Source organism: Haemaphysalis longicornis, unplaced genomic scaffold, assembly GCF_048455015.1.
Source record: "Haemaphysalis longicornis isolate Haplotype H1 unplaced genomic scaffold, Haemaphysalis longicornis Haplotype H1 scaffold_6, whole genome shotgun sequence".
Lineage (NCBI taxonomy): Eukaryota > Metazoa > Arthropoda > Arachnida > Ixodida > Ixodidae > Haemaphysalis > Haemaphysalis longicornis.
Genome location: NW_027526407.1, coordinates 41727154 through 41753692, shown reverse-complemented (window position 1 = coordinate 41753692; position 26539 = coordinate 41727154). Strand labels below are relative to the sequence as shown.

Here is a 26539-nt window from a genome sequence, read left to right as displayed (position 1 = left end):
GATGTTGATATCGTTTTTTAAATCTGATTCCGGGATTGAATGTTTTGTAACAGAGGAGTATGCGGTTACATTCCTATATTTACACGTGTATTGAGCTTTTGAACCTGATGTTCATTCAGCAAGTGCAAATGCTCATAAAAAAAGACCAGAAGGCTTCTAATCAACATGACTGGTGTAGCGCACAGATAGTTTATCCTAAAATGATGTCAACAAAAAGAACCAGCCGGTGTCGTGAAGGCACCAAATAAGGTACCACAAATTACGTTTGTGGTTCCTGTCATCCAATACCTAGTCTAAGAGGAATCAAATGAGTCAGAAATTCTCACCTGTGGCACCTCAGATGAATCCTGCCCATCTTTCCCAGTCCATAGTGGATCGGCAACCTTTTTGGGAGCAGCTGGGTGTGTCGAGTTACTGGAGTGTGAAGTCCTAAACGGGTACTCTTTGGTATCACAATGAGCGTCAACGACGGGGCTTGCCTCTTCTTGGTCCAAAAAAACAGGGTACTCTCGCAGATAAGCCATCACCTTCCTTTTGCTCAGACGGGAAACAAGGATGGAAGGCAGGTATTTCAAGACATCATTCCATGTGACTTTGTCCTCGCTCTTTGCCCACACTTTTGGCGGGAGGCACACCCTAGCAAACAGAGCCACCATAAGGCAGTAGAGGGGCTGTGTAGAGCACGGTTTCTCCAAGAGATCCTTCACCATTTCGCGACATTTGGTGTCGACTAAACGAGTGGTAAACTGGGTGTACATAAGATCTTCACTTATCTTCTTTTCCGAGCATGATTCTTCGAAGGCAGCAAAGGCTGCAAGCAAGTTTCCAGAAGACATAAGCTCAAGCCATATCGGGCTGTCTGCTCGAACTTTATGTTGCTGAGGATCTGGACAGGACTTTGAGGCGCCCTTTGCAGCAGGGTGGCCGACTTGCGCACATGCTTTTCGCGGGGGGCCCTGCGACGAAAAATTGGTCAACGAAGGTTGAGTTTTCCTTCGTAGCTCTTTTCGAGCCAAACAGTGTACGTAAGTGAAAGCAAAATCACAGACTTTTCGGATTTTTATGAGCCACGGAAAAATGACTTGTAACGTCACCTCCCGAGAAGCAGACCAGAAACTGGTTTGTTAGCGACTGCTTCGTGAACTACTCCAGTTAGCAATTAACGAATAAATTGCTGTACTGTTTCGGAGACAGACAACCGATTTTTTGGTGTATATGCTCTCTATCCCAAAGAATAGGGTATCACCTAAAACACCTCGAAGCGACACGGATTTTTTGGTAGGGTCCAAGAACGTTTGACACCTTAATATTTAGATCTACAAGCATCAAGTGTGCTGCCAAGACGAATGCTAGCAACCATAACACTGAGCCGTCTGGCAACGTACTTTCAACTATATGAGGGGTGAAAAGAAGGATTTAAAAACTGGTCCTCAAGCGAAACAAAAATAAACATTCTCTTTCCTATCCTTTTATGTGGTTTGTAAATTTCGCATTGAAGCCTAAGAATCTGTGTGTATACGCATAATAGTGCCACGTTTAGTCACAACATGGTGCCACCTTTCAGGATTCAGAAAGTTTGGTGCAAAATTAAAACTACTTCGACCAAGTTATTTAGATATTACTTGTGGTTACCTCAATATATCAAAGACTAGAAGTTATATGAGATAGAGGACATTCACTCCACAAAAATTGGTTGTCTGTCCATTTAAATTGCGCGTGCTTCTTCAGCGGGACACTGAAGTGATTTACAGTTGTCCTATTACGAAGACCATGTTCGCAATTTCCCCAGCCTATCTGCACGCATCTTTTAAAACGAATTTTTTTTATTTTCGAAGCCGGATATGACGACAGACAAGAAAAATCTAAGGCTAAATTTAGCGTAATGTCAGGATCTCAAAAAACAAACTGCGGGCAAATTAACGGGAACAAGAACATATGAAGACCGCACAAGCGCAGACTCGCAACTAGTTTTATATTACACACATCAAATTCTTATATGCCCAAGCACCCAATAGACACGCCCCACATGCGTCACAGTTCTCGGCACACTCATCCGCATGCACAAAAAGAAAACCAAAACCGTAACAACAAAACCAAAAACAAACTTTGAGGCGCAAGAATGGCGAAAAACAGCGAAGATAACCGCATCACACATAAGGTAAGACCCCCACGCCTCTCCAACCCCAAACACGCATGCCTAGAAGAGGCACCGAAATGGCGCTCAATGCGCATCTAAGTATGCGACTTCTCGACTAAGCAAGGCGATAGACGGATGACTGATGCAATCGGAACCAGCCTTTATGATGTGGCTCGCTTCTACAATTTGTCGCCTTTGCTGGTTGTTACGTCGGAATAAGAAGGCTGTGTGCTCAAACAGAGGAACACAATCAGGAATGCATGCGCGGAAATGGGAAGACAAGTGGCTGAGGTCACGTTTTCTTTGAATAGTTATGTTCTTTCAGCCTGACATTTAAACACCGTCCCGATTGGCCAATGTATACTTTCCCATAGGCAAGTGAGATCGAATAAACGACTCCCGTAGCACACGGTACAAACTTCTTTTGGTGATGAATACCCCGTGTCCCCTGACGGTTTTTTGACTTTTTGTTCACTCTTGAGAAGATGTTACCCAACGCATTAGGAGCCGAAAACACCACGCTCACGTGATATCGTCCTGCCACTTTTTTATTCCGTGCGAGATCTTATGAACATAGGGCACCACGGCGAAGTTTTTGGGTTTTTCTTCTTGTATTTCGGCCTCCTTGTCAGACTTTACCCACTTTAGCAGGTTTTTACTGGCACTGGAAATTAAATGATCAGGGTACCCAGATTCTGTAAGCTTCTCCACCTGCTCTAAGATGCTGGTGGCTATTGAATGTCCGCAGGATTCGGATATGGCCGACTTCAGGCAGGAAAGGGCAATGCCCTGCTTCACCACTTTTGAGTGTGCCGACTCAGAGCTTAAAAGTGCTTTAAAAGACCTCGGAGAATACTTGTAGTACACGTGCCCTTCTCTGAAAGTCAGCCGTAAATTTAACTGATCCTGAAATCCAAGCTCCTGAATCTTGATGAGCCATATATAAGGTGTTCCAGAGTGACCTGTTTTTTCTTTTTAACTGAATTCCTTCCAAGTTTGACAGTCCTGACCTTGTAACCTCTGTTCACCTGCTAGGGCCGAGCAGACAACTGTGGCCGCATGGCTGCTTTCATGTTGAGAGATCACTGAGCCTGGCACCAGCTAACCGATGCCAACAGGCCTATAACAGTCTGTTTGCATCTTCCATTGACATTTTCTGCAAACACGTTTCTTTTTAACGCTCCTTGAAAAATTTGGCATTTTGAATGCATATGTTGTAGCGAAGTCGCACATGCACTTCTCCCTCTGTTGTGTTTCTGCGGCAAAAGCAGCACCTTGGTTATGCTTGTTCGTGCTGATTAGGGCATCCTCTTCACACAACTTCCGAGCTCTAGTTGTTCAAAAAATGCTTTGGCTTCTTTAATAACCCTCATTCTTTGTATATATCGACATTTTTTTACCCATTTTTGATATATTTCCCTTTCTACATGTTGTCCCTCGTATGCCTTATATTCTTGTATGCACCACCCGATAAAGCCCTTGCGTTTTTTCTGAGCACTTCAAAAATAAATAAATAAATAAATAAATAAATAAATAAATAAATAAATAAATAAATAAATAAATAAATAAATAAATAAATAAATAAATAAATAAATAAATCGCAACCCCCACTTATTGGAAACCCGGCGGACCATCCGGCCCCCCTGTTCCCCCACCTTCGGTCTCCGCCTTCAGCACCCACCGACGCATCACTATGACACGCACCAAGCAGATGGCCCGCAAGTCCACCGGTGAGAAGGCCCCGCGCAAGCAGCTGGCGACCAAAGCCATGTGCAAAATGGCTCCGGCCACTGGAGGCGTCCAGAAGCCGCACCGGTACAGGCCGGGTACCGTCAGTCTGCGGGAGATCCGCCGCTACCAAAAGCCCACGGAGATGCTCATTCGGAGATGCTCATAACATACACTTTTGTGTCTCCTCTTTAATATTTGTGACTGAAAAGCCCCAGTACTCTGATCTCGTCGCATTCGGGTGTGGATCCACTGTGAAGGGAAAGGTTGATTTTGGTGGTGCACTTTGGTGGCGGGCGCATGTGCACGAATTCCGATGTGGAAGGGGAGCACTGAACGCCACAGCGACGGGTTTAGTCACCCACAATGTCCGCCACTTGCTGGTAGTCACCCTCAATGCCTGCTGCCGAGCCGTGTGGCGCCCAGATGGTGATGTCGCAGACACACATCGCAAGCCAGATGCCTTCAACTTTCACCAGCTGAGCAGGGATTTTTACCATTGCCAGATTGAATAGGAGGGGCGAGAGGATCGCTCCCTGCGGGGTCCTTCGCATGCCTAGTTGGTAAAGGCTGTGTTCCATGCCCTTAATCCGAATGTGTGATTGTCGGTCAGTGAGGAATTGCTTAATATAGTTGAAGGCACTCTGGCCACAGTACTGTTGTGATAGAGGTGTTAGGATAATTTCATGGGTTACGTTGTCAAAGACCCCTTCAAATTCAAAGAGAGGACAACTGTGTCATTGAGGGAAATACTCGACGCGATCGAGGATCTCACGATCGAGTTGGGGCAAGACATCCTGCGCGGGCCGGTTCGGGCGGAACCCGAACATGGTGTCTGCAAATGCATTTTTGTTCTCCAAAAACTCGGACTGCCTGTCGCACACCATTTTCTCCATTAATTTTCCCACACAAGAAGTAAGGGTGATGGGGCGGAGGCTGTCTGTGTCAATGGCTTTGCCCATGAAGGTGACTAGGTTGGTCTTCCAACCAATCGGGCGGGGTGTTTCCCCGAGCCAAATGGAGTTGATATAAGCAAGGAACATGATGTAGGCCGAGTCGGGAAGATTGGCCAGTATTTTAACTGTGATTGTTTGCTAATTTTTGCTAGGGACGCCTTCAGGTCGTATAGCTAGAACGGTTGATACAGCTCCGCGTTCTCGGTGCCTGCATACGATTACGCGGGCACTCGGGGGTACTCCTGTGTTCATATGTATTGGAGTCGCAGTTTGGATGCCAATTTCGTCGTGCCTTTATCAAAGCCGTGAATCAGTCGTTGGAGATGATTTTGTGTCTCTGGTTGAGTTTGAATCGGATTGATGAAGGCGCAGCAGGGACGCCAGGTACTCCGGCTGGGCATTTTTCTCGTGGCCGTGTTCGATCGGTTCGCCCAGTTACTGTTCCCGTTCACACTAGCAGCGAAAGCAAGCGAAAGTGACGGGAATTTTGTCGCTTCGTTGCGTGGCGACAAAAATTGGTCCCGACCAATCGACAAAAATGATCTTCGCGCGACAAAACGACGGAATTCCTGTCGCTTTCGCTGGCTTTCGTCGCTAGTGTGAACGGGTCTTTAAGAGTCGGCGAGCTGGGACGCGTACTCCGCCGCTCGTTGAGTGAGCTTGGTGATGCAGATTTTCAGCTTTCGATCATGTTTTTGCCGACTCCATCGGGGGACGAGGCTGGGGCGAGCAGCCCAGCGGTGCAGGAGGTCGTCATCAACCTCTGCAGCCGCCTCCGAGAGTTGAATGTGGGTTTCTGTGGAGCGAAGGGTAGAAACGAATTGCTGGAACCAAGCGCGGTACCCTTGCTCCTTAGTGGGGGTGGAATTGGTGTATGTTTGTCGAAGTTTAGTTCAGTCGGGCAATTTTGCGTCTGCGTAAGCGGCTTGTGGCGGCAGCGCCTCCTCAATGCGCTCCGTAGATAACATTGCGTGCTAGTTGGGTGCGGTCGTATGTGCTTTACTGTGAGCACTGGGGGGCTTTTGTTGCGTTTATTCACATGTGCTTTACTTTACACACAGTCGAAGCCAACGAACTTGATCGGATAGATAATCTGTCGCGCGCATGCACGTTACGTACGGTGGGGTTGTCTTCTACCTTTCCTCAACGCGTCGGGGTTTTAATTGCTTGTTTTTTGTCGCCCATCAGCAACCTCTCGAAACATAACCAGCGCGCAGCTTTTTTCTGCTTCTATCGGAAAGTATATTATAGTTACGAGTCTCTAAACAGAAATAGTCAGTTTCTGCTTTTATTTCCAAGCCTGCTGAAATAATTTTTTTTATTAAATCACCCCTCCGCTCGGTTCACAGCTCTGCTGGACATGTAAGTAGGTATGTAGTGAATGTGTGCGACTAGACTGGGGATTTTCAGAATAAAGTGGTGTGGCGAGTACATCAAGCAGACTGCTTGCGCAGTGCCTCAGTATGTGCAAACATTTCCGCAATGCTGCGATTATACTTAGTCTTTGACGGCAATAAATATCAACATATTCTGCAAGCTTTGCCAGCTGTTGACTGGCAGATGCAACGCATGGTCAAATGTCGTGAAAGAGGTTAGCAGTCGCGGTGCCATACCTCATGTCTTTCTTTTAAAAGCAACTCTCCCCTTAAATTGACCATGAAGACAAAGTACGACATTGGTCACATTGGAAGAACTAGCCTTTCGTAACTCACCCAGCTCCACTCCAGCCACGAAACACGCCTTTCTCACCAAGAAACACACAAATGTAAAAAAAATGTTTTCGGATTTCACAGCGCATTGACGCAATGTGGGCAGGAGGGATTTATTATGGGCCAGCACTGAAAACTGCTTTTATGGGTGTTCGCACTGCACGTTCGTATCGAAATGATGCAATCCAACGGAACTAGAGGACGGTTGCCCTGCCATGTTTCTTTGCGGTGGCCTATAGATAGGAGGCCTCCAAGCGCTAAAACAAGATTTGTGACATACTAAAACAATTGCGGGAAAGTGGCTGGGAAGAGGCTGATGCTTTATATTGTTTCCTTTATTACCTCCGTTATTTGTTTAAAGTTTGCGATAAAACTGTCGCCATTGTTATCGGGACAAAGGAGTCTTCTTAATGAACCAAACTTGTGTGTTGTCATTATGTTCCCTTTAAGCCCTTGGATTCATAACACGCTACAAAAACTGCATGCAAGGGGCTGCTCCCCTTGGTGCTCTGAACGCGTTCACAATCGCAGTCTGAAATAGCAGTTTGGGCATTCTGATGCGGTTCAACCGGCGCACAACAATGGTTCTAGAACAGGTCTAGCGTGCCTTACGCCCGTGTATCATGCCTCTGTGTTGCCTGGGCAGTCTCAGTAATCCTTCTGTGTTTCATGCCAATTAGACCTTTGTCTCCACTGCTCTGGTTTTAGAGCAGAGGTGTATGCGGCTACCCTTCCCCCCCGGTTTTCATGCCGGTGCAGCCGCATTACATGGAACCGCTCCTGGACTCTTCCCCTACTACCGCCGACGCCTCTTTTACACTTTTTATATCCCTCGCCACCACCCCTGGTTCTTCCACAATTTGCGTAATCGGCTGATGGAGGCGGTAGCGCCGTTATCAGCAGTTTAATGGTGAACTCGCTTTGGCAAGGACGCGTGCCGTGCGCTCGTAGGAACAAAGCGGGAGCTGAATGAGCGTGGGCTCACATCGACCTTTGAATTAACACGAAAAAAAACAGAAAGCCAGCACCGCATAACGTGCACTCGCCGCCGTTGTCACCTAAAGTTCCACCTCGTCGAGTTGCTCTGAATCCCTCCCGGGTGAAAATCAATGTGACCGCTTGGAGCGCCGACGTAAGCCTATCATTCTTGTTCAGCTAGAAGGGCTTCCTGAGCAGCATTTTCGCCAGTGTTTTTCACGCCTGAGCACGCGCACATGACCTGTTTTCTGTGTATGCGTGCTCGGGTGCGGGGTGGTGGAAGGAGGGGGTATGCACGCGCAGCTGGGCTTCACGCCTTCATCGATGACATGTCCGTTGTGCTGGTGGGAGATTTAAACGTGGTCGTCTCACGGCCGAATGCGATATGGCTGCTGTCATCCGCGGCCAGCGGTTTGGGTTAGTCTGTTACACCACCAAAAGGGGGGGCGGGAGGTCGAATGGCTGTGGGCACACGGGCAGTAAAATACCTGCGACGCGAGAGGGAAACGGATAGCCCCATATTTGCCCGTCACACTAAATCTCGAGTCCTCCAAGTTTCATGCAGCTAATTGGTTAGGAATTATGCTAGGAGTATTGTGGTGTTGTCATCGACTTCACTATCTGCTTCTATGTTTTTATGTAATGTAGAAGCCTACAGAAGGCAACTTCTTTCCCTGAAAATAAATAGTTGTTAGTTGCGCATTGTCTGTCTTTCTTCCTCTGTCTATTCAGCGCAATTTTCGTAATTTATTTAAGAACAAACGTGTATTGTTTCGCGCATTCTGTGGACCGCGCCCAGCTTCGCTGCTTACCTTCTTCGCAGCGTGGAATAGCACTGAATTTTTTTGGTTATCCCGGCATATTGATGAGGCTGTTGGTAGACAACTCTGGTTTATAAAGCGGTTACCTGTCGCGCGCTTCCTGTAAGGTTGAAGACACTTGTTTTAATGAGAACACTGACGGGCTGATGCCTTTAAAGTTTTTAGAGCAGGATCTTTACTAGGCTATATTATTCAACGTCATGCATCCCGTCGCAATGACGTTCTGCCGCCGGTGCATAAGCTATATCTTTTAAATGCAGAGCATTTCAGTAACTCATGATGTCACCCACGTTGACGTCCGTAGTCGTAGTCCGCACCCCTCCCCCTACACTATATAAAAAAAAATACTATCCGGCGCCTGGTTTCGATTCGTCGACACGGCGGGCGGAACGCAATGTACATGGTGCTCTACCCACTGCACCACAAAGCCGACACAGAATGGGAGGCTACGAACGCGCCTTTTATCCTTGACTCATTCAAACTACGTCAAGATGCTGCTGATACAACGCATTCACTACCACCAACTCCCCAAACACTAAACGTTAACGCAATACACCTACCCCATATGCGACGCTTTTACTCGAGTCCCCCTCGCGGGGAGATGGGCCCAATTTTTTTTCTTATGTCTTCCCTTGCTCGCAGCTTCACCGCTGCAGTACCATGTGACTAGGCGAGGGTGAAACGGCTGTTTCGCTTGTGTCCTATCACCCAGCAGTGGCTGGACCGTCTGTGCGTGTGGTTCAGCGCAAGAGGGCCACGTGAGCAGGCGAGGGTTTAACGACCGATATGTGAACATACTGCAACGGCTGAGCTCACATGATCAAAGACTAGAGAAACGCGCGATGTAGGCACACGAAAGCGTCGCTTTGCCGGCCGCTTTGCCGGTGCTTAAGTCTCGCCATGTAAGCCTCAAATCTCACCATCTAAGACCTAAGTCTCGCCATGTGCGGCCCACCAGCTTGGCTGTCTGTATGCCCTTCAGCGCATGCAAAATGATGAATCCAATTATCAAGTAGGGATAGCTAGACGCCCGACTCGTAAACCTCAAGCACAAGCTAACTTTCACGAAACAACGGGTGCACAGTTTTTGCTTTTACCTGTGATAAATAGGTTCAGAAACATTAAACCTGAGCCCTTTTTTGTGGCTTCAGGAGCTCAGACCGAGATTGTGGAAAAGCAAGGACAACGTACTTTTATGGTGCTTACACAAACTTTATTTTCTTATAATTCGACGACGTGCCTAAATATAACGGTATTTTTGTAAACATTTCGGGGAAGTACAAAAATAAACCCTTTAATGTTGCAGGGCGGTAGGAAAGGTAAAAGAGCAACAAAAATCGACTTTCACGACGTTTTAAACAACGCAACAAAATATTTCTTTTAATTAATTGTGCGAACAACCCAAAATTTAGAACGTACACTTGAGGAAGGTGCCATGCAGTGGCAACCAGCAACTTTACAAAGCTAATCGCATTGGTTCTGGTTTTATGTATTCTCTCATGGAAATCCCCCTAGAAAGAGTTACCGGAGACGCGATTTGTTTAGTGTCGGAATACAGATGTTATTTTTTTCGTAGATGCCAAGCGAGGAAATAGAAGGCGCCAGAAAGTACATCAAAGCACTTGCCAAATAATGAAAACAAAGATGACAACGTGTAGGAAGTTATATGCAGTACGGCATTGAATGCTGATATAGGAAAAGGAGGCACGCCGACTGGAGCTAGCTGGTCAGACTCCTGGGGTTCGGCAGGGATTGCAACGGAACCCTTCGCACGGGTACGTGCTTTGTGTCGTCTAGAAGAGGCCTGAGAAGCACGAAAGACAGAAAGAAATGAAAGGGTTTTAGCTTTTTTTACGTATTCGATAAGCCTAACAATAAACAAGGCAAATTAGACTTTCAAGCCGCTATCTGACTTAGAAATTTGATTACGACAAGATAAGTCGCAGATGAATGTCACTGATGAAGAAATTCAAGAGAAAGCTTTTCTATAAACAACTAATCCAAAGGAGCTTGAACATTATTTTAGAGCAACACGATATGCGCGGACTTTTACTGAATCAGCCAAAAAATGAAGCTCCTAGGCCAATTCGAACTAGGGGCTAGACGAGGTGCTTAAACTAGGCCACGGAGAAAAACAAAAGTTTAGTTTACTAAAAAAACCGCTTTGACAATTTAGCACTGATAAAACTTTTAGCGCACGTCAAACAGCTTAGCTAGATATTAAGAAAAACACATGAAGTAGTGCCAACTGCGCAGCGACTTTACGGCGAATTCTCTACGACGGTACGGAATATTGTTTGGGCGCTTCGTGGCTGTCGACCAAAGTCACCGCCCAGAAACATCACTGGGCGACCGTAATGGGGCGTCTGGTTTTATTTTATCACATCACTTGAAGGCTAACGTGAAGGCTATCTTGAGCGCTGGGCATGCGCAATATTACATCCCAACTGACAGTATTACACGAATGTAGGGGGAAAATTATTTTCAATATATATTATAAAGTTTTTTAGTATCTCAGGAGGTTTCGATATCTATTGCGATATTTAATTTAAAAAAATGAAGGAAGCTCACACTAAAGCAGAAAACTTGAAGGTAGGAAGGCAGCACGCAACCTTCACGAGGGCTTAAATCCCCGATTGCAACCGATCTGCTTCTTGTTAGCTGCCGTAACAACCTTCACCCCCCACTTGTTGCTATAAGGGCCAAGAAGAAGGAAATGGAAGAAGCAGAATGAACGAACGGAACGCGCACATTTAGACTAGGCGCCCGCACGGGTGAACGTGTACCCTATCACGTGTTCTGTGCCGAGCAGGTGGCGTGATTCCGCACCCCACAGTCACAGCCGAGTGAGAAAGCCGTTTGACTCACGGTCGCAGCCGAGTTGGTTGGTCTACCAGACAGAGGTTCGAATTCTGCCTGTGCCAGTAATTTCTTTCTTTGAACTGAGTTTTCTGAAACACTGGAATCAACGAATCTTCGTTGTGAATACGTGAACATTTTTTAATATCTATTGCACTTGTTCGATTAAACGGTCTTTCGCTGGCGAAATAAGGCTTAGTGAGCCACCAAAACCTAGTTCTTCGAAACTAAAGAAAGCTGTGTTTTGTCAACCTGGCCCTTTTCTGAGATGAAAGACTTGGTTTGGAACGTGTAAATTTCCCTGTTTATATTCGATTTATCAGCACATTCACGCCCCCCCCCCCCCCCCCCGTTTGAAATACACCTGCATATCAACCATATTGCGATATCCGTTTACATCTTCCTGAAAAGGATTACGTAAGTTACAACGCAGCAGAAGAAATACGAACTAGAAATGAGGTGGAGAAGCTACGTGAGGGGTGCTGTTCGCCTAAGGAAGATCTAGTAAAAATGTACCCAGACATATAAACATCCACTGAATGCATTGGCCTAAAAAAGCAACTGTTTTGTTGGACATAGCGAGCGGGCTGACTACGACGCATGCGCGCGCCAGCAAATGTTGAGAGAGAGGAGGGAAGGAGGACAGGCGCACCTGTTGCGGACGCGGAGCTGTGGACGCCGTCCGACGCAGGAAGAGGCGAGGCTAAGAAATGCTCTGCAGTTAAAAAAAGTTTTTTTTTATGCTGTCGGTATATCTGTATATTTTTCTTTTTCCTTTTGTATTGCCTGGCCCCTTCAGTCTTATTTCCATTTGTGAACTTCACCTATATGTATCATTTGGGCCTTGTGAACTTCAGCTATATTCGTACCATTTTGCACTAAGTATTCTCCATGTTCGCTTTGTTTCTCGCGATCTGTATCCCCCCCCCCTCTTTTGTAATACCCCTGTTCGTGGCTTTTAGGGTACTTTCAACAATAGAAAAACCTATTTCTCTTTGTTTTCTTTATTACCTCCATTGTTGGTATGAGGTTTGCAATTAAATTGACATTGTTGTTGGGACAATGAAGTTTTTTTTTTTTTTTTTTGCTAAACCGAACCACAGTAAAACCCGGTTACAGCGAACTGTAATGTGCGCCGCGTTTAGTTCGATACATCCAATAGTTCGATATAGCCGAACCCGTCTATAATGAATTTTTTTTTTGTCACGAGTTCGCAATACACGGATTCTCGCTGCCAATTTCACATAGAGAAGCGAACACATAAAGTATGCCATTACTTTACACAAATCATTCCATTTAGTGCATGCAATAAAGCTACTCTCCGCCTAACTGCCTACTTCGCAAAAGAGCGGCGATTTTCGTTTTCACTTTTTTTTTGCCGGTGACACCGTTAGCACTACAAGTTCAAGTCCTCAAATATGGAAGCAATACTGGCTGACTGGATGGGCTCCGTCGTGAATCCAGTGCGTCGGAAACAGTTACGGAAGGTGTCAGGCGTCACGTCGCTCCATGCGAGTCTCAACATCTCAATCGTCACTCCGAGACCCCATGCATATCGGTGGCAATTGTAGGCGCGCCGAGTTAGATATATCCGGTGTAAACTTCATTATAAGGAATATGTTTAGCATGCATTTTCGTAACGTATTTGCTTTCGTTCGATATATAGTGAGATTCGCTCTATCCGGGTTCGTTATAATCGGGTTCGGCTGTACCACTGTGTCTTCATGACCCTTTGAAACACTTGGGCCATTGGTGCCCCGAACGCGCCAGCAGTCGCAGTCGGAGATAGCAGTTTGGGCATCCTGATGAGGCCCAACCGGCGCAAAATAGCGCTGATAGAACATACGAAGCGTTCCCGCGTCTGTGTCTCATACCTGTGTATTACCTGTACAATCTCACAATACCGTGCTTCATGCAGGTAACGTCTTCGTCAGAACGGCTCGTGTTGTTTACGTTTATTTTGGCAAATAACGAGGCTGCTGGTAAAAAGCTATTTTATAAATCGATTGGAACGAATGCGGTTCTTGTAAGGTTGAAGGCAGTCGTTTTATTGCGCGCACTAACGGGTAATGCCTTCCGAGTTCTTTTGTGGCTACGAAAGAGTCAGACCCGAGTTGTGGAAAGGCAAGGGCAACACACTTCCATGGTGCTTACACAAGTTTTATTTCGGTTTCAATCGACGAAGTGGCTAATAATAAGGCTGTTTTGGATATACATATCTGGAAGAGCCCCCAAAATTCCTTGTAACTTTGCAGGGGGATAGAAAATAAAAGCAGAAAAAATCGACTTGCATGATGTTTTAAACACAAGAAAATATTACTTCCATTTCATTGTACAAGCAATACAAAGTTTATCATGTGAATTTGAGGAAGGTGCCGTGTAGTGAGAACAGTGCACCATACCAACATAATCCTTTTGGTTCTGCTTTTGCTTTCACACTCAAGGACGCCTCCCAAAAACAGTTATCGGAGACGCGATTAGTTCAGTTATTTTCTTCGTAGATGCGAAGCGAGGTAGGATAAGGTGCAAGAAAGTACACCAAAGCACTTGCTAAGGAATGAAAGGACAGATGACAAAGTGTAGGAAGTTATATCCAGCATGGTATTAAATACTGATATAGGAAAAGGATTCACGCCCATTGGCGCTAGCTGGTCGAACTCCTGGGGTTCGGCAGGGATTGCAACGGTACCCTTCGCACCGGTACGTGCTTCGCGTCTTCTAGAAGAGGCCTAAGAAGCACGAAAAAAGAAAGAAAAGAAATAGTTTTCGCTCTTTCTGACGTGTTAGATACACCTAACTACAAAAATGAAGAAAATTATACTTGCCTCGAACCCAACTACCAAAATCCCCCCCCCCCTGCGTCCCCCCCTAAAGAAAAAAAACAAACCTTTGCTCACCCACTTTCTCATTTAGCTCGGCGTATTCACATTTTTAAGGCGAAAATGAGCATTATTGATCGAAGAATAAAAAAACATTTTATATTAACTAATCCTTCACACTACCGAAGTTTTACATTTCTTCTGTATAAACCCACATGCGCGGGGTTTTGCTAAATTAGCAATAGATGCAAACATTCTTGGCAAGTTCAAACTAGTGCTAGACAAGTTCCTGAAGAGAGAAAGTAGTGCTTCGAAATTTGTGGTCTTCACTGTGTATGTACGATTCGTCAAAAGACAAGTATAGGAGGCCCATGAGAATACTTGCGTCCTCGATTTAAAATCAACCGACGCATTATATATGGTTTTATATCTGTCTGGTCTTTAATTGTGCAACATATAAAGTAGTAGCAGCAGAAACCCGAACACGCAATCAGGTTTATGATACGGAAGTAGCACTTTTCCTCTCCGGAAGATGAGATGTGCGCCGTCGTCAGATAAACTTTTCCGAACGCATTAGCCTTAGAAAGCAACTGCTGCGTTGGCTTTACTGTAAACGTAGATTTTATACAGGTGCTTAATTAGAAGCTGATTTTTCTGAAAAGTAGCGCACATGTGCGCTGGTATCAGATTCTGAAATTGCAATATAATGCTAGGTTCTATTGTGAGAATAACACTGACAAAAGTTTCTAAAGATACTAGTACTAACGACACCATAACAGTGGAAGACATGTTTTGAAATTCCCTCAGAAATGACACGCCTTTCCCGCCACAACTAAAAAGGTTTTATTTCGGACAACAGAAGTTTTACCACAGGCTTCAAGACGGGAAATTATAGTTCGAACAAAGGATGATATTCCGGTCAACAATATTTTTACCCACTATTGCGTAACAGAGAAATGATTGGTAAGACGCAGCCGACATGTTATTAACAGCTTGGGCCAAATTTAGTTCCCCATTGATATGTTCATCGTTATGTAAAAAATAGGCAGAAACGAAGGAAAGCACCAACCCTACATCAAAGAGCATCTCCGGCTGTACTGAAAACTCTGAATAAATCAAGCACGGAGCTCCATTACAAAACACCTTGGACTTCAAAGCTGTGTTCCGTGTTACCTACATAGAAAAGGGAAGCGTACAGCAGTAGTGGCTATACTGCGCTATCGCTAATCATGACGTGCGTATGTTTTACTTGTCTTGATCATTTCATTGAATGTGTTGTCTCTGTGGACTATATCTCACTCTTTATAAGCGACCCACAGCCGAAGATTGGTGGCACTGGGCCTACATAAAGCAAAAGCAACACACAACGGGTATTGGGTCAGAACGTCGGTCCTTTTTGCTTTCTGCGTCTCTGACATTTTCTCTTGGTGACGCGTCGTGCGATGCGGGGACATTGCAGCTGGCGAACGGTTGACTCTGAATGCACTGAGCTTGAGAGCTCTGGTAGTGTACCTGCAATCCGAGAAATTGCAAGCAGTCAGAAACACCACCGTAAGGCCAGCTGCAAAGCCCAGTTGCAAACGAACAAGCGACCCCAAGTAAAGCCCTGGCAGAACAGGAGCGGCGAACAGGACAGGTGGTCCCTGAATGTATTGCCTCTTGTACGTACGACTTTTATGCTACTGCTTCCTATTCCAAAAACAAACCCACAACAGGAACACAGGAACAGTACGTCCAATGAAGCATAGTCGCAGTATATCAGCATGGACTCCAGCTGCTCTGCTGCTTCGGCTTCAGTGGCTGCAGTCATGTCGCGTTGCATTTTAACTACGGAATCTTGAACGTATTTCAAAAGGCCGGTACTCCTGTATTTCTCGCTTTAGAGGAGAAGGACGCATGCTCACTGAGGGGCGGTGAGAGAGAAGGCAGAATCAGAGGAGGCCAACCCCAATTGCTATTCGTCTCTTTTGAAGGCGAAAGCCTTAAGCCTTAGAATCCTATGTTTTATGGAACGTGTGAGGTACAGAAAAACGTACGGGAAATAGGTGGTACAGAAAATGCGAGCGCGAGCCGGGGAGCACACACCGACAAAGGTGAACGGCAGCGGTGGTGGAGGGATTTCAGAAAGGACGACGGAACAGAACGTTCTAGACGCTAAGAGCTTCGTTCCACATTGCTATGGGTGACGACGCGCCAGGCCTCAGTCGCTGGCGGGGAAGACTGGAAAGTAGGCAACGGCGGAAGAGGCTCAGAGGTCCGTGTGTTCTAACTGCGTTTTAGAGGACGCGGCAATGAATGACGCCGCTACAGCGGGCTAACTAAAGCAACTTGAAGGTTCAGCAAAAGGTACAACAGAAGACCCGCAAAATGTCCAAGGAGGCTGGTGCCTTTGCAATCTTCAGAACGTTCTTCGCATCGCCAGTAATTTTGAACTGCTTTAATTCTCTCGGCAGCGTCGGGTTGAAACAAAACTACGTTAAATGTATCAGTGCCTTAGAAAGAATGCGATTAAATGGGGATTTCTTACTCTGTGGCAAGATAAGTAATTGGGGTGCAACGTCGACATTTTTTTTCTCACATTACGTTCGGTAGCCGGCCCCTACGACATGCCGAGTTGTGGGTTCCTCGCTCCCTCTTTCTCTATACTGTTGTAAGAACCAAATGCCTAGATGGCACCTAAACTAATAATGCGACGTCGTATTGTATCAACATTGCAAGCCTTCCTTAATACGTAGCTGTAAGTTTCACCGCAACATTTACTGAAAAGTTGAAAAAAGATTTACAATGTTAACACGAAAGTGTTTTATTCCCGGATACAAAAACGTTTCAGTGACGACGTATCCGTCATGGAAGTCACGCCAGTACAACGAAGCAAGCGGCCTGTAAAGGGTGCACCCTTGCACACAACGTCTTCTTGCGGGGAAGACACCTTTAGAACCATAGAATACGTTATACTTATGGTTGTTCGTCCTGGGGTTTCATATTTTAAGACGAAACTGTTTTATGCCGGGATACACCAAGATTTAACTGACATCACATTCGTCAGGAAAATGACGCCGGTACACCTTTGCCGAAACGACCCGCAGGAGGACATTTCTCGCCAAGCACACCCACAAGACAGCCGCCGACCAGCAAATCATGCTCAGCTGTAGATTTCGCGGTAAATTCCCCTTTAGTATTTTACGGATTCCTGTGACAGAGGAATCACCCACAATTTTTTGTTACCTGTCAAGTTGTCTGTTATTGTGTTATTCAAAGGATGATGAACCCACATAACAGCTTTGCTGCAACCGAAGCATTGCTAATCGGGTAGAGCTGATGCTTGGGCGAGTTGGTGCTTCATAATCTTGAATTCACAGCGCAAACCAGAAACGAGGACGATAGGGAGGGCACGACACACAGGCGCACGACACACAGGCACGACACAGCGCCTGTGTGTCATGCCCTCCCTATCGTCCTCGTTTCTGGTTTGCGCTGTGAATTCAAGATAATCGGGTAGCTTGGTGAGAATAACAGTCATGCCAGTTTTAACGCGAAATTGATTAAAATAAGTTGCACGTTGAAGAACGAGGAAAGGGCCACGCGCCTGCTACTTTGTCCCAATGAACTTCTGCCGAGATACGCTTAACCTGCGCAATCAGCTGATGTGGCCAAATGATCACACTACTAAAAAAATATCATGGGATTAAGGCTGAGTGGTAAAACGTTTAGAATGAAAATAACGCTATTTGTAAGCAATAAGATGGCTGACAATGGCCTGAACTGCGGGAAAATCAAGTACACCTAGCAATTTGAGCTGTGAATGTGAAAGCATTATTGTACAATGCAACGCTGTTTTCTTCAAACTGTGCGCTGCGTTTCTTATCTGCTTCCTGTCATCGCCTAGGGGAGGGGGCTGATAACTGCGGCCCCCAGCACGACGTCCCAACCCCCACCATCTTGTTACTGTCTATCTGAAGAGCGACCTCGCCGTTTTGGCCGCAAATGGGGTCAAAACTTGTGACATGGGTCCTTAAAATGAACATTACTTCCATTCCAGTTTGGTACATTATTGTCAATTCGCCAAATTTTTCTTTTTGTCTGCAATGAACCTCCGCCCCCTCGATTTGCTGTACGGCCCCCCTCTGTCGTGACTACATGCTACTCGCCCCTTTGGCTCAAAAGGGGTCCGACCCTGGTCGAGGGCTTCGTCCCCTGGCTGCTTGAATCACGTTATTTCCACCCCGCATTGTCGAATAGGCTCGTCCTCTTGCCGCTGGAAATGCTTCGCTTCCCGATCCTCTAGGTCCAATAACTTTTGAGTGGCTTCGTTCTGTCTTCTCTCACGTTGCGCTGCCGCCACTTCCCGGCCGCGTGTATTAGGAGAGGTGACGACGATGGCGGAGTACGCTGCCTGCTGCTCGCTCATTTTACGGCGTTTTGTCGCTCGCTCACTTCATGCGCGACGTACACATGAACGACAACGTTCGACTACCGCCGATGTTCCGGCCACCGGCGATGTTGATGGTTTGATACTGCGGTGCGGTACGTTCCGCGCAGAGCTGCCTCGATCGCTGAGGGCTGTACATAGCGGAATTCGGTGCACGCCACATGAAACGCAATACAGTTCGTGCGTATACGAAACATCGCCTAAATGCGCGTTTTTCTGTACCGGAGGGCAGAAATACTTCTCATATCGTGTGATTCAATGGGATTGTCACGTCGTGGAACGTGTCTAAGCTAGTGACAGGCTTTAATTAATGTGTGGTAACGCTGAGCCTAGCGATGTGCTAAGCATTGTCAAACTTATTAAACGTCAAGGTGCATGTACGGGTTGGCGACGTTTTTTAGGGCACAACGCTTAAACTATAGCCCGAATGCATTCAGCTAAAACTATGGAGCAAAGTGCTGTTAGGGATGTCTCCTGAACTTCAAAACAAATCAGAAAGCCTTGGGCTCGATTGCCATCCAGTATACAATTTCCCTGATCTCCTGAAGTGAACTACCCTTAGGCCCAAATTTTCAAACTTTCCTTACCTTACCCCACTTCCTCACCTTACTGAAGGAGCCCTTCATGCTCCCTTACAATGAGGTGACCTTGCAGCTCCGATCCTCATTTTTAAAGCCTCCCTCAACCTTCCTTACCAAAGGGCGCCCTTACTCCCGTCAAGGAAGCCATTCGTGTACATGGGTGCGAGGGTAAGCGCAATTTGTTCTTAAAATGTGCGGTCATTAGCCGTGATAGGCATGCAATTTGTCGTGTTTTACATTTATACGGGCATATATATTTAATGTTTGCTTATTGCGCAGTTCTTGAAACAAGTTGTACCGGTCGGTTACTACAGTTGCTTGTAAGTCAAATCTAGTCTGGCAACAGTCTCACGTTGATTTTTGTCAATATCACATTTAGCGTCGAAACGTGCGAGCCAACGTTTTGTGCGAGCGTAGCACCAGTGTAACCATGCCCGGGAAAGTGGATTACACAGAAGGAAACAAAAAAGAACTCCAAGAACTGGCACGAAAATACAAAAACTTTGTCGAGTGCAACAAGAGCAACCCCATGTCGCTGCAAGCGAAACCTGAAGTGTGGAAGCGACTTTGCGACGAATACAACAGCATGTCCAACATGTGCCCGCGTGATGTAAAACAACTCCGCGCCATGAGCGTTTCCTCTTTGTTGCTTTTGGTAGCCGACGTACTTTGGGAACAGGCGCAAGCACACCGCCTGCGTAACTTCCCAGAGCCCATTGCTGACCGTGGGCTGCGAAACGTTGACGAGGTCGCCGACCACCGTGAACCGTCAAAAGAAGTTCCAAGTGCGATAAAGTAGGTGTTAGTGCGATGAAAAATTGTGCTAGGGATCGTTATCAGCGCTTATTTAAAGGCGGCGATCAGATATCTGCCTCGATGCTAACACTACGCTGACCGGCCGCGCAGGTTCGCTGGTCCGACCGGTCATCGCGGCGCGCGGTGCGCCGAGCGGCCGAAAGATGGCGGTACCTGCGCGGAAGCATCGAAACATGCTACGGCAGATGTCTCGATCACCGATCGCTCAAACGGCAATTATAGCTTAAATAAACTTTCACATGCGAGAAAGGGGATGATACTGTGGTGAAAAGTTGTGTTAGGTATTGTCATTCGCAGTTGCACCGAGGTAATTGGACCGAGGCAATTGGAGAATAATGGGAGAGGCCTTTGCCCTGCAGTGGGCGTAGATAGGCTGGTGATGATGATGATGATGATGATATAGCGGCAATCAAATATCCGCCCCGATGCTAGCGGTAGCGGAATGAAAACTCGTCGTCGCTGTACAGCTCCATCGGGTTGAGGCGGTCTCGCGGCTGCCTCATCGTGGGCGACGGATATCTGTACACGTCGCCGCTCATGAAGTCGTCCACCCGCAGGCAAAACAGTGCAAAGTCCGCCCAGCTGTCGTACGAAGCAATAAACTCGGACGCCGCCATAGCCGTCGCGTTCCTCCCGCAGCACCGCCGGACGGAGCTCCCAGCGTTCCGCGCGGCCTAACGAGGCGTGTGCCGAGTGCTGCGGAGAAGTGTGCGTCCAGTTGAAAGAGCGGGGTAAGGTCGCATCAAGGTAGCTCGCGAGCGACCTTGCAGTAAGGGGACATCAAGGGAGCGTTTCGTAAGGAAGCCTCAGTAGGGAACGTTCCAAAATTGAACTTAGGACTCCTTGCGAGTTCTAAGGCGACCTTAGTAAGGTAAGGAAGGTTTCAAAATTTGGGCCCTAGTCTCCTTGAACCATCGTCATTTCGAGAGCCGCTTTGCTACTACACACGTTCGATTACCGCTGTTCTGTGAGACGTGCCGCTCACTTGGAACGTCTTTACGTAAGAATTTGTCATCGCTTGTAAAGCAGCACAATGGAGGAACGTGAAGGTGACCATGCACGCAGTTCTTAGTAACAAGGGCACTCGCCTCTTGAATTTGCGTTATTTCCAACAGTTTATATAAAATACTCCACATGGCATATACAGAACTAAATTCCGGTTCGCTGCTATTTTGGGCTGTCTCAAACACCAACATTCCACTGGAATGTTGATGATACGGGGGCCCGACAGGCTTACACTTCCTGCCGATTATATGCTGCTACGTGCTTACGGTTTGAAGTTCGCGGTCAGAATAACATGCCTTTATATTGCAATAAGCAGGAAGATAAAAAAAAAACGAGGAAGGAGAAAGCCCTCTACATTCTCGGCCACACAAACACTTGGGTGTCGTTTTTCATGCCTTCGAATCTTGCGTGGACGCTCGTAGCGTACACAATTTGTTTCGTAGATGCTGGTGTTTTGAGAATTTTCAGATTATATCGGATTTCTAAATATATCGCATTCGTTTTTGCTTTTAGATGATTCACGTTAAAAATCTATTTCCGGGTGGCAAAACTCAACTTCCGTAAAGGGTAACTGAATGTGAGGAGCTGGTTTTGGATGGCACGAAAAAAACAGAGAAGTGCGTGCCGACGTCTGAGACGAGTACGTGGCAAAAGGAGGAAGAAGAAGCGTGGAAGACAGACGGGGCGATTGCCCGAGGCAGTGGGAAGCGGTGTGTTCGGGGAGCTACAGGCTGGGCGGGAACATCCACGGAACTCCGCTACCGAGCCGCACCTTCCTCCTGGACGCCAGATTGGTCAAGACGAGGCGGGTGGTTTTGGATGGCTCGAAAGAAACTGAGAGAAGTGCGTGCCGACGTCTGAGACGAGTACGTGGCAAAAGGAGGAAGAAGAAGCGTGGAAGACAGACGGGGCGATTGCCCGAGGCAGTGGGAAGCGGTGTGTTCGGGGAGCTACAGGCTGGGCGGGAACATCCACGGAACTCCGCTACCGAGCCGCACCTTCCTCCTGGACGCCAGATTGGTCAAGACGAGGCGGCGTCCAGGGCAGCTTACGCAACGCAGCCATCTTGGGCCGCCGAGCGCACTAACGACAGCGTCGCGTCATCGCCAGAGCAACGACATTGCCAAAAGGCAGCGCCCTCCACGTGACGCCCTCCGCGTGAGCCTGAACATTTGTGGACTTCGAGGTTCATTTAAAAGCTGTACCCATTAGTTTAGTTTTAGTTTGCACTTGTGCATGTTGACTGTAATTTGACCCCTCAATATATCGATTTTGTGTCAGCCGCCAAATCGTCTCGATTCCTTTCCGCAAATTCAACTTTAACCTCCTCATCCAACAAATAACCTGCTTTACACTGAACAATATATTTAGCGAACGTGGTACCACCAATTGCATATTGTATTTTTACGTGTAATTATATAATGTTACATTGAGCAAAGTGGATATCTTCTACGAACGAGGAAGTCATCGATCGCTGGTGTGCTTCAGGTGTGACGTGATAATTTCCAGGCCATGCGAACAAGTGCTTCGTTGGCGGAGCTGCCTTAGTTGGCTCGGGTGCACCCTGCATTTATGCTTGTCTGACTTGGTTACAAAAATGACTGAAATCTGTCATAAGCGGCCGGATCAAGGAAGCAGTAAAATACAGAGGAGGCATCTGGACACAGGTAGTGGAAATCTTGGCATCCGTCCGAGGGATCCACGTACGCTGGTCCTTGACCCTGCAAGGTCGAAATCTCATGTGGAAGAAGTAACGCATTTTTTTACGTGGACAGAAATTAGTAGAAAACATTGTCATGATAATTCTTGAAAAACAAACTTTTGTCTCAGTTTACAACCCTAACGAATCCAACAGTTGTTACATCCATTGATGGTGTTGACTATTGACTACATTGACTACACTATATCCATGAAGTACACGAAATTGTAAAGTGGATATCATCGCAGAAACACTCATCGAGCAACTGTTGTCGCCTAGGACGGATGAATTGAAGCAATGCGAGGCCAGGCTTACATATCATTCCAAGGAAAAATTTCCACCGCATTTCCCCGAGGGGGAGAATGTGAAAGTGCGAATGCACGGTTGTCGGCCCGCTTGCGGCGCTTGCGCTCGGCCCCCGCAGCCCACCGCCTCGCCGCCTTCTCTTCCATCGGGTTTGTAGTATCACGTGTACACCACGCAGTTATCAAGCCGCTATAACGCCGCTGAGTCGCCAACGCACGCCACTGACGACGTAGTTTGAATGCGTTAAAGATATAAGGCGCGTCACTAACACTGATATCAGCGTCGCGTCCGTGGCTTGGTCGGTAGAGCGTCGCGCTGCGGCCGCAAAGTCCTCGGATCGAAACCTGGCGCCGGATGCTGTTTCTTTTTTAAATATAGAGGAGCACTGCGGACGCCACCGCCGCCGCCGCCGCCGCCGGCGGTGGATGGTTTGGGGTCGCTTATAAAGTGCATTCGCACTTAAAAAAATTCCCGAAGCCTTTAAACCGGGCTCAGCAGTTCAAGAGTAAATATCAAGAAGCCAGAGGTCCCCTGTTATGCCCACACTTTTGCGTCTTGCGCCGAACCTTCGGGTTTTTTACAGGAAGGGGGAAATGTGCGGCACATGTATTAGCGTGCATATTTGTTCTAAAAAATAAACAGACAAAACCTATCTTTAGACTGAAGTCTGAATGGACTGAAGAACCTGTTGTTTCGGAACAAGCTCTGTACCGTCCTCAGGAAGGACTAGTGGCCCGCTGCAGCGGCGTCTTAGAGGGTTCCAGCGTGGTCGGTCGATCCCGAAACTTCTTGCTACTGCTGAGTTGCAGGCCGAGTGTTTGCCGAGACAAAATAATTTCAAATGAATTATTAACGTTTTGTGGTGTTTGCTGAATGTGCAATGGCTAGAGTGGAAACGTCTTCCTCCAGTTGGTTTCGTTCTCAAGGATGGCCTTTCCAGTGAAGTCAGTTTTGTTGTCAAATGTCCCGGAGTGTTCGCCGACGGTGCTGCGCTCTCTTGTGATTCGGGTTGCCGTTCTGGTGTTCCCTAATTTGCTCCAGCTGATTTTAGGCTCTGGAAAATGCATAAAGACGGGTACTCGGAGCACGGGATCCTGCATTCTTCACTGGCTGTATTATCATTGGCCGCATGGTAGTTAGGGCGGGGAAGGAGCCATTATAACACGTATTCGCGTTAAGTGGGATTCTTTCTCTCAGAAAGGATATTGTTACGTGGCGACAGGACACAGATGAGACGAACGATGCGATGGAGTGAAGCGATCTATTCACATTATGTACAGTGCGGCCATGACAGAGCTCGCGCAAGGTTCGCGCGAGGCACTTCGTCGTCGTCGGCGTCATCGTCGTTAGTTCAAGGAGCTGCCAGGCATTGTCCACCTTAGTCCCGTAACATCACCCCCCGGTTCGAGGACGACCGACCCGGTCGTGGCCGAGGCAACGCGAGGATTGCGATGAGGATGAGCGATGCGATGACAAGGTACAGTGAAGATGTGCCTGCCGCCACCGATGACGATGATGCACGTGATGATGCCTGGCCCCGCAAAAGCGATGTCTTGAAGACAGAAGCGGACCGTCGGAGGAACTCGAACCACGTCGGACGAGAGGGCTGGGGACGCAGCTTCTGTTCTTTTGGTCTCGGCATGTAGCGGCTCGTCTTCATCGGCTGGTCACGGGCTGGGGTCACGGGGCGGGGGACGTGGTCGAATGCTCGTCGCAGTGGGCTGGGGCTGCCCGACACGGCGGACGTTTCCTCGACGATTCCGCCCGGGCCTAGACGATGCGATGTGGAGGCCAGGATGGGGATGACACCGCACACTCCACCAAAATGTTACGTGGCGGCAGGACACAGATGAGACGAACGATGCGATGGAGTGAAGCGATCTATTCACATTATGTACAGTGCGGCCATGACAGAGCGCAAGGTTCGCGCGAGGCACTTCGTCGTCGTCGTCGTCATCGTCGTTAGTTCAAGGAGCTGTCAGGCATTGTCCACCTTAGTCCCGTATCTTAGTATCTTGGATGTCCTGATAACAAAGCTCTTGTTACATTCAAGAAAAGTCTTTGCCATATCGCTTAAGTAGAGATAGAATGTTTTGAATCGAAATATACCTGGTCTGAACTGCTCAGCATCAGAAAGTATTCTCAGCTACCGTGGATTTTCCAGCGAAGCTGTATATGGGTAGGATTCCGCGTTTCTCTTCCGGAGGCGACGATTTACTCGACACCGCTTCTCCACTCGCCACCGCCAACACCCCTATCACAAGTTGCAGAGCTGGCTAAAACGGCGCTTGCGCAGTTATCAGCAGCTGCTCTCAAACTCGTGATGGGACAGACGCGTTCCGTTCGCTCGGTGGAAGAAGAGCGAGAATTAAATGAGCGTTGGAGTGCAGACACTCGCGATTGGCTACGAAAAGGACGAAAAAGCCTGTGCCGCAGAACGTGCAGCCGCCGCCATTGCTGCCTCAAGGTCCACCTCGTCGAGTAGCTGCGAATCCTCCCCACTACCCCCGGATGAAGAGAAACTTACCCGCCTGGAACGCCAACATTAGCCAGTGATGATATATGAATTCCCAATTGCAGAACCCACCATAGCTACAGCTTCGTTGGCTTCCGTCTTCACAGAGTGGAAGGGATCTGAAGTTTTATTTGTGTCGAAACTGTTGCCCCTTGCACACATATCAAACTTATAGAAGAGGGGTAACGTGGGCAAGTCTTGCACAGTGTTATCTTGGCAACAGTGCGAGAAAAACGCCGGCAAATAAAGCAAACAATGTTAGCACTGGCTCAACTCACCAAGATGTGCGCCGAAGTGCACAGACCGGTAGAGGGATATCGTACACAGTGTGGTTGTGGTATCCAACATACGTCAATGGTTGTTCCTTGCAAAAGAGGTATAGTTTATTGGCTCCCGTTGTCTTACGGAGAAAGCTACGTGGCTGGGTGTGGTCAGTGCGTAAATACCCACCTAAGTGAGCCCAGATGGTCACTGAAAGCGGCAACCTATTCTCGTCTGGCAGATCACTGCCGCGCTTGTGGCTGTTACTCAGTGTTAAATTAAGTAGCCTTACTTTCCAAACATTGACGCAGACCAGGAGGGAAATAATTTAAGCGTTCCACAGACAGAGAAGGGAAGACGATTGCGCTAGTCAAACGTCGTTAGCGCTCTGATTAGTAGGTTGCGTTCTTATCCCGTACATGCTGTGGAATTATGAGCGCGGGGCTCAACATCTTTCCCTCCCTACTGTTGTAAATCTACTATTAGGCCGGCCTAAGCCCATTGTTGAAGCTTCAAGTGTTTAAGTGAAAGCCTTACAAAGTTGTGTACGATGTGGGTGAGGGAGGCGAGGGGGAGGGGGTGAGAGAATGTGTGAGTCGATTGGAAACGTCGTTCTGTTTTTCACCTTTTTGTTGATGCCAACGTCTATATTTTGTGCGCATTGAAACATTAAACTAGTCTGAGCAAGCACTCGTCTTGCCTGTTTCATTTGTATCAGTTTCCTCGCGCTGTTGGCAAGATAAAACTTGTCGATAAATAAAAGTGCCCGATTGTCTGGCTAGGGGACTGTCCAACGCTCAGCCGTTACTTTTTGATCTAGATACTTTAAACTTCTGGAGAAAATTTCTATTAGGTCAGAGGGGCTCACTAACACTGGAGTGTTGTAAAAACTACGGCTAAGGAAGTAAATAAGTGTTGTC

At 47.3% G+C, this 26539-nt stretch overlaps 2 protein-coding genes across 9 annotated transcripts in view; one reads left to right on the top strand and one right to left on the bottom strand.

Annotated features, from left to right (window-relative positions):
* LOC144142516 (uncharacterized) overlaps window positions 1-26539 on the bottom strand; it is a 119136-nt gene that overhangs the window by 30237 nt on the left and 62360 nt on the right. For 6 of the 8 annotated variants that reach the window (XM_077674086.1, XM_077674084.1, XM_077674085.1 and 3 more), the window contains one exon: window positions 327-956. The exons of the other annotated variants lie outside the window; for them this stretch is intronic. In XM_077674086.1, coding sequence (XP_077530212.1) covers window positions 327-956 — 630 coding nt within the window. The remainder of the gene's footprint in view (window positions 1-326; window positions 957-26539) is intronic. 8 annotated transcript variants of the gene reach the window in all.
* LOC144142517 (histone H3-like) lies at window positions 3703-4574 on the top strand. The gene has a single exon (XM_077674092.1). It carries the CDS (start codon window positions 3831-3833, stop codon window positions 4032-4034), a length of 204 nt encoding a protein of 67 aa, XP_077530218.1. The 5' UTR covers window positions 3703-3830; the 3' UTR covers window positions 4035-4574.

Bases quoted from the DNA above. Each gene is read 5' to 3' on its own strand.
- LOC144142517 (XM_077674092.1), top strand. From the start codon at position 3,831: ATGACACGCACCAAGCAGATGGCCCGCAAGTCCACCGGTGAGAAGGCC.